The following is an 8,631-nucleotide window of genomic DNA, read 5'->3' as shown; positions in this document are numbered from 1 at the left end:
GAGCCATCAGGTTTCAGCAGTGGTGGCAGGCTGGGGCGACAGAAGTTGGATTGGATGGCCTTGGCAAGGGACCAAAACGCTTTGGACCCGGCTGGGTATGAAGCAAGTTTGGTGCCAATGCGTCCAATATGGTCGTAGCGAGCCCTGCGTAACGCTTTTTTGCAAGACTTGGAGGCTTGGTTATAGGCTTTCTTCAGGTTGCGAGTTTCTGGTGAGCCGCGCGTTCGAGCATCAGCCCATGCCAGAAAAGCTGACTGCNTATGTATAGAATGGAAAGACGCCTTCGCGCATAGGGTCACTGTTCTAACCTAACCTAACCTACTATTTTCTGCAATACCTATTTTTTGCAACCATACTATTTTCTGCACTCTCTTTGTTTTACATAAAATTCTTGTAAAAACCATGATCATGTGCCTTATGCTTTGATTTGTGGGTATCGGTGGGTAAGTATGTGAAGTGTCAATTTGACCAAACAAATTATTTGGGATATAATACTTGGCAAAATAAAACATTTGCTATATAAACATTTGCCAAGTAAAATTTTACCAAATGATAATTTGACCAAATGAATTAGTTGCGAAAAGTACAGTTGCTAAAAGTTCATTTGGGAAATGAAACTTTTGCGATAAGTTGTTTGCGAAGTGAAATTTGGCGAAAAGTAATTTGGCCAAACGGAAGGATACCGGATTTATATGTAACAAGTCGGGCGAGATAAACGCTCGCTAATTGCAAGCGGCAATGCGTGCATTCATCAGTTCATCACGCAACGTCTGCTCTGATCCCACGAATATTGTAATCGGGTCATTGTTGGGAACAATTAGGTACAAACCATTCGTCGACACATCACCAGCTTCGTCAACTTGTACAGCTTCGAGGAAATGTCGCGTGATACAATACGCTTCGACCTTCATAGTGGCGTTATAATCATTAAAATTAATTATCATTCTGAATCGAGATTTCAGCTTTGCAAATGGTACATTAATCAAAATCACCTGAATGAATAGTAACAATAAATTTTCTCGGGCATTCTGAATGAATAGGAAATTCTGTACGTCACTATCATTAATTTTAAACTGAGTTTCTACTTTTTCTATACCCACGATTTCGAATGAGAATTATAATCATATTGTGAAATCAGCTTTATCAATGCAGTGTCAAAGAGCAGTAGCTGTCTTTGTCTTTTAAAACTAGAAAATGATCATAATGATGGTTGTGAACGAGCAAAAAATTCTAAACAACTCTCCCATGGACATCGTCTTCGCTGGGTGAAGCGCAATTTCACAATTATTGCATCCGTCCACTGCACTTCTGTTTGATTTCATTCATCGTCAAGACTGCTACAAATTGCACCCATGATTGTTCATTTCTACTATATATAAGATTACTGCTCCTATTTGGGTCATAGTAAATGTTATTCCGTTGATAGGTTTCCGTCGATCGTTCAACTATTCGGGGATTAGAAGTAAGGAAGTAGGTCAATAGATTATTTTCAAATCCAATTACTTATTCATTTCATCTAAAAATCTGTCACTTAATGCTACAATGTCATTTTGATCGTCAACCAGCATCTCTGCTAACGTTTAAATTGAAGTGCACAAAAACTTTTGCTTCAAAATACAACAATTTGATTTCTTAATAAAAGTGAATGTCTACAGAGAAGTTTAAAGTAGCCATTTCCTATGTAATAAAATCTTAAACGCTTATCAATCTTTCACATTTTTGGACTTTCTTATTGCAAACGGGGCGTAGCGAAGTGTAGTTTTTCTTTTCCGTCGATGAAATTGTTCACGACTGTATAGTCCCATGGTAATTTAGTCGAAATCGTACGCTTTCGTTTGCTCACTGGTTTCCTCTCGCTGATCTCTATAATTTCTGTACGTTTATTTACGCTAGTTTTACATTGTTTATTCATACATTTTTGCTTCCATGCGATTTTCCTGTCGCGTCGCAGACTTGCGAAACAGGTTTTACGAAAAGAAATATTCGCAACATTATTTTGTACCAATATTTTTCATTCATTCATTTGCGCTACATAGTTATTTAATATCCGTTTCGGATTATTATTAATTACACTAATTGTAACGCCGCGTTTCGTAAACAGCATTACCTTCAATTTCGTTTTCGTTGCAACTGGCAATTAAAATTCACAAAATCGTAACCTGCGCGGTTACCGCAATAATCTGTCCTGTCATAAAAAAGTCGTTACGGTACGTGACAATAGTTTTGTAGCCAATTTATCTATTACGACACTTTTGATAAGTGTTTTTATTTCGGCGGGACTTTCACCGATTAACTTTGTCGCCGTGACCATAATCTTTGTTTTAGAGTTCGTGGAAAATTCTTGAAAATTATCCTGTTCAAGTGTTACTTTGTTTTTCTTCTTTTATCATGTTGAACTTATCAGCTGTAGTTTTGACTTTCCCTTTTATTTGATAAATCATCCGTTTGAAAGTCTCAAGAATCATAATTTGAAATGAGTGTGCAGAAAAAGCAAGCTTGTACGTTTGCCTCGTTAAGGTCGTAACCATTTGCCATAACTGCTGCTAAAAGCTCATGTTGGCTGTTATGTGCAGTACGACTCTTTCCATTTTTTGCTTCCGCCAGCCGTCTACCGTGACCACTCCGTGCATGACCACTGTTTTTATCTCGAGCCATTGCGTCACGCGCTATATTATGCTTGCTCGTCACGAAAGTGAGTTAATCATATTCTATCGTATCAAGTGTAACTGTATTGTTACAACTTATGATATAACTTTATTATTGTGCTTATTGGACTGAATGTTATGCTCACGTGCGTTTCCTTCTTCCTTTGTATTCGAGACGTCGGGTTTATTTATATTGCGATTATCATGGGAGTGCAATCGTGATCTGTTTGTAATTAAGATGTTGTTACTTGTGTATGCAGAGCGTGAGCCATAAGCACCATATGCCTGTCCATCATTCTGAGAAGAACGTAGCGTTATTAAATGCATTGATTTCATTCCTGATTAAAATGAAACGTTCGTATTTATGTATTTACAGCTTTACACCCGACAGAGCCGTTTCCTTTGTGTCTCTAAAGCGTCTATAATTATTTTATGAACTTGTCCTAAGCGACAGTGAGTCACAGCCTCGATCGGTTGAGTGCCTCCGAAGTGAGTGTGGCAACATATGGCTTGGTTATTACATATTGCACGTTTATTTGTTATTAAGAAGCGTCTGGTTTGTTATTTCAAATGAATCCATTAATGTATTACCGACATTTAACAACATAATAATAACGTTAATAAATTACTCGTAATACATGAAAGGCGTTTCTTCTTAATTGCGTTGTTAATTACTATAATTACATAAATAAAAACATCAAGCGCGGTGTAGGTATCAAATAACTTAATCTAATTACTGTTTGTTATCTTCACAAATTAATATCGTCTTAGCACGAAGCCTTTGAAACCGAAAGATTTAACCGAAACACGTTCATAAAAAGTGACAGTGAGATTTAGTTTTATTTGAAACTGCTCAGAGATTAATAAAAGGTACTTTTAGTCTTTACTGCTGGAGCACGATCAAAAGCAGAGATAAATGACGGATCTGGCCTAAACTCGTCAATCCCCACACTGGCCAGGCCACCCCCACTCCTGTGGTTATGATAATGATCATCATCATCATCACCCCAGCCATAGGACGTCCACTGCTGAACATAGGCCTCCCCCAATGCTTTCCATATTGCCCGGTTGGTAGCGGCCTGCGTCCAGCGCTTCCTTGCTACCTTTATGATGTCGTCAGCGTGCTATGGTTTCTTTACGAGATCGAATCAGAAAGAGGAGATCCGTAAACGAACTAAAGTCGCTGACATAGCCCGACAGATTAGCAAGCTGGAGTGGCAATGGGCAGGGCACATAGTACGCAGAACTGACGGCGTGGTGTTTACTTTCCGAAAATTCTTAACCTTAACATTCTTGTTCCAGTGAACAATGACGATCGACAAGCAGCTGGTATGGGTCCGGGACCCGAACGAGGGGTTCGTGCTCGCCCGCCTACACGAGCTGATGGGCGAGGAGGCGGACGTGTTCCCGCTGGACAACAAGTACCCGCGCCGGGTCTGCAGCTTCGAGGACATCTTCCCGGCGGGGGACCCGCACAAAGATGTGGACGATAACTGTAAGTTGATTCATCCAAAGTGTTTTTGTTGAGCAAAGGAAAGGACTATAGGGTCCTTGTTGTTCTTGCTGGTAAACAATCGGGAGAATAAGGATAGGGACGATAACACTATAAATACTTGCTGAGCTGATAGGACTGAAGGCACCGTCTTCCCTATGGACAACAAGTAAGTGAGATGTCGACTACAACTATTAGTAACCGAACGAGGGATTCGTACTCGTCCGTCTTGCACGAGCTGATGGGCGAGGAGGCGGACGTGTTCCCGCTGGACAACAAGTACCCGCGCCGGGTCTGCAGCTTCGAGGACATATTCCCGGCGGGAGACCCTCACAAGGATGTGGACGATAACTGTAAGTAGCTGCCTCTAAAGTCTCTTTCTTCAGAGGGCTGTTCAGAATCAGAGGATTCAGATCAGAATTCCTTTGTTCCGAGGATAAGGCTAAAGCTAAAGACTCCATCTTCAGGTTCGAGGACATATTGTCGGCGGGGGACCCGCACAAGAATGTGGACGATAAATGTGAGTTGGTTCCCTTCTTTCCTTAAATAGCCGAAAATTCCTTTGTTCCGATGATAAGGCTAAAGTTAAAGGCTCCATATTCAGGTTCGAGGACATATTCTCGGCTTGAGACCCGCACAAGGATGTAGACTAGACAATGACTGTAAGTAGCTCCTTCTAAAGCAATGCTTCCTCTAAAGGTCCTTTGTTGAAAGGGCAAGACTACGTCTTCCCGATGGCCAAAAAGATTCCGCGCCGGGTCTGCACCCTCGAAGACATATTCCCGGCGAGAGACCCGCCCAAGGATGTTGAATGTACGATAACTGTAAGTGCTTTTTACGAAGAGCGATAGGACTATATAATAGGACACGTCTCCTCGTTGGCAATAACCTCGCCCGCCTGCACGAGCTGATGGGCGAGGAGGTGGACGTGTTCCCGCTGGACAACAAGTACCCGCGCCGGGTCTGCAGCTTCGAGGACATCTTCCCGGCCGGGGACCCGCACAAGGATGTGGACGATAACTGTAAGTAGCTCCCTCTAAAGTCTCTTTCTTCAGAGGGCTGTTCAGAATCAGAGGATTCAGATCAGAATTCCTTTGTTCCGAGGATAAGGCTAAAGCTCCATCTTCAGGTTCGAGGACATATTCTCGGCGGGAGACCCGCACAATGATATAGACTGGACAATGACTGTAAGAAGCTCCCTCTAAAGCAATGCTTCCTCTAAAGGTCCTTTGTTGTAAGGGTAAGACTACGTCTTCCCGCTGGATAACAAGTACCCGCGCCGGGTCTGCAGCTTCGAGGACATATTCCCGGCGGGGGACCCGCACAAGGATGTGGACGATAACTGTAAGTAGCTGCCTCTAAAGTCTCTTTCTTCAGGGAATAGAGCTGTTCAGAGAATAAGAATATTTCTTCCCGCTGGACAAGTATGTTCCTGCTAAGGACAAGTAAGTTGATTGCTCTGACGTCTTTGTTCAGAGGATAAGGCTAAAGCTAAAGGTTTCGACTTCTTGTTAGACAACAAGCAGGAGAACAAGGATATAGATTTGGTTCCCTTTTAGAGCTGATAGGACTGAAGGCACCGTCTTCCCGATGCACTACAAATGTTTGTGGTTTCGATAGCCTATAAGTTGATTCCCTTGTTGAGCTGAAATGGCTAAAGACACATTTCCATTTTTTTGCAACAAACATTTAATTATAAATCGAACGAATCCTAAATTGTCTATTAGTCACTTTATCTTAATTACTGAAGAAAACAGTATGTCAAAACACCCCGTTCTTTCTGCATCATTCTACCGGTAAATCATATTTAACTTCTTAGATTTCGTAACAACCAATTTTATGTAATTTACCTGCTATTGCAATCCATTTAGACCATACCAATCATTGACACGAACGTGCTCTTTTCAGGCGAGCTGATGTTTCTGAACGAGGCCACGCTGCTGAACAACATCCTAACACGATACAAGAAGAACAAGATTTATGTAAGTGAAACAATCGATTGCACCGTGACTCATATTGCGCTGGTAAATACACAGCGTGGATAGAACAGCCACGTAAGGCTGAGTGTATGACGTAGCTGGTAGCGTTTGATACGAGGACACCTTGATAAGATGCAGTGACGTTCGTTATTCGAGTGTGGCAAAGTAGTTTTATAATCAGTCCCATTGTTATTTATTTACTGTTTCACTCGATTGTATTTAAATACCTAATGTCTTCATGTAATATTGCTAGAAACAATAGCCTTTTTGTATGTATTTTTGCGTCACAATTTTAATCACTGACTCACATCAGCATGCAGAATAAATGAGACATCGGAGTACGATACGATTCAACTATTTGTGAGAGCTAATTTAATAAGTCTAAAGAAGTAGATAAAAGTATTTTTTGATTTTATTAAGCGTGCAAATCTCTGGGCATTAGTGACCTGTCATTAAAGTATACCAAAAAAAATCCATGAAATACGCTTATCAAATTCTATTGGCCTCATCTTCCTTGTACACGAAGATATTGTTGCTGGTGGCTATGATATCCTTTCTAAAAACAATAAGTATAACCCGTATAGTGTCATAAATTTAGATAGCAATCAAATTAGTTTGCTAGCTGGTCTATTTAGACTGTGTGCATACTTAACGTCCAAGTTTTTCACCTTGAAGTTATTCGCCTGCACCGTGCGCAGATAACACCTACTTATTTGATTGCGCATTAGTATAAATATTGTAGGTATAATATTATACACATGTGCATTCGGAACACTAACTTTATGTTAACTAACAACATAAACGAATAATGTGTGTTATGTCAAATTGTCAGAGGCGTTATTTTAAGCCAGTTTAATTAATTAGGGCATAAAACACTTTTATGACATTCCATAATCTAAAAATAAATATGCGTATGTGTGTAATTTAATTTAGTAACATTTTCGATTCATATATTTATTACCCAAGTAAAATTATTTGCTATACGGGTATTCGAAGCACTACGAAGGTCGCTTCTGATTGAGTGGAAGGCCATAAAATTAGCACACCTTACGTACTGCAGAGGTATACCCTTCAAAACCATTTCGATATCATTTCTAATTATCTCGCTCACTCGTACTATCATAAATGTGAGTGACAGAGACGAGTAGTCAATTTTACAGTAGACTGCGGTGTTTTGTAGCAATGCGCGTAAACTTAGCCTTAAATAATTGTTCAACTTCAAATACATTGAGAAAGGTCTATATTTCGATGCACTCTTGAAAAGGATACATAAATTACAAATTATTGTTACACAGTTTATTAATTAACAAACACAATAATAGCACAGTTATTCATTCATGCATGTACAAAATAATAAAACCTTTCACTTATCAATGTGAATTTCATCTATCATCAAAAATTACACCAATTTGATTACATAATTTAAACCGTTACAAAACCTTCAATACTAGGTGTTGTTAACTAGTAACTCTTCATGTATTTCTTATAGGTATACCGAAGTTTTTTTTCTAAATGACAAAATAAGAGAGATCAAATTCAGACAGTTAAATAAATATCCCTGGACATATTTTTTTTTTTTTTATGCATAACAAGGCAGGTATTTGACCACAATCGCACCTGATGTTTAGTGGGATGCGGTCTAGGATGGTACATATCTGCCCTGTAAGTGCCTATTCACTCTCGCCTTGAAAAGGCCCGGATTATAGTTTTCGGGAAAGACAGCAGCAGGCAACGAATTCCAGTCCCTAGCTGTTCGCATTATAAAAGAGTCATCGAAACGCTTAGTGCGAGCTGGTGGAATGTCAACAATATAGGGATGGTACGCTAACCTGCGTCTGGTTCCCCGATGATGGAAGGGGGCTGGTGGAATTAATTCATGTAATTCTTTCGCACATTCTCCGAAGTGTAGCCTGTAGAAAACCGATAGGGATGCTACCTTACGGCGATGGTCAAGTTCCTGGAGCGCCGCTTCAACAAGGGTAGGGCTGTCGATAAGTCTTCTGGCACGCCTTTCCACCGAATCCAAAGCAGCCAAATGTTTCTTGGCAGAGCCGTCCCAGAGGTGGCAGCAGTATTCCATGCAAGGTCGGATCTGTGCTTTATAAAGCTGCAGCCTTTGCTTCTTGGAGAAGTACTGCCTTGCCCTCGAGAGGATACCAAGCTTTTTGGCAGCAGTTTTCGCTATGGATTCGATGTACTCGCCAAAGTTCAGCTTGCTGGACATTTCAATGCCCAAGAGTTGCAGTCGCTCGGTGATTTTGACAGGCACACCTCGGAATGTTGGAGCCATAAGAAATGGACTTCGTTTGGCGGAGAACAGACACGCCTGTGTTTTTGACGCGTTAAATTGGACCAGGTTGGCATCGCCCCAATCAGAGACATCCTGAAGGGCCAAATTTAAGCGTTCAATTAGGGACTCACGACAAGACTCGACCTCACGCCTGTCGGCTTTTGCGTTGGATATATATTTGGCTGTCACTGTCGTGTCATCTGCGTACCCAAAGGTACCGGGTTT

General features: G+C 40.8%; 1 protein-coding gene across 11 annotated transcripts in view; it reads left to right on the top strand.

Moving 5' to 3' along the window:
- Positions 1 to 3,943: 3,943 nt before the first annotated feature.
- Positions 3,944 to 8,631, top strand: part of jar (Myosin heavy chain 95F jaguar) — a 51,809-nt gene continuing 47,121 nt past the window's right edge. For 10 of the 11 annotated variants that reach the window (XM_028321354.1, XM_028321355.1, XM_028321353.1 and 7 more), the window contains exons 1-2: positions 3,944 to 4,140; positions 6,046 to 6,119. In XM_028321354.1, coding sequence (XP_028177155.1) covers positions 3,954 to 4,140; positions 6,046 to 6,119 — 261 coding nt within the window. In that variant the 5' untranslated portion in view covers positions 3,944 to 3,953. Of the gene's footprint in view, positions 4,141 to 4,300; positions 4,491 to 6,045; positions 6,120 to 8,631 lie in introns of those variants that run through there. The other variant, XM_028321358.1, reaches the window with a different exon arrangement.

This window comes from Ostrinia furnacalis, unplaced genomic scaffold (assembly GCF_004193835.3).
Source record: "Ostrinia furnacalis isolate ACB-3 unplaced genomic scaffold, ASM419383v2 OfSCF7522, whole genome shotgun sequence".
Classification (NCBI taxonomy): domain Eukaryota; kingdom Metazoa; phylum Arthropoda; class Insecta; order Lepidoptera; family Crambidae; genus Ostrinia; species Ostrinia furnacalis.
This window is presented reverse-complemented; position numbering and strand designations above follow the sequence as displayed.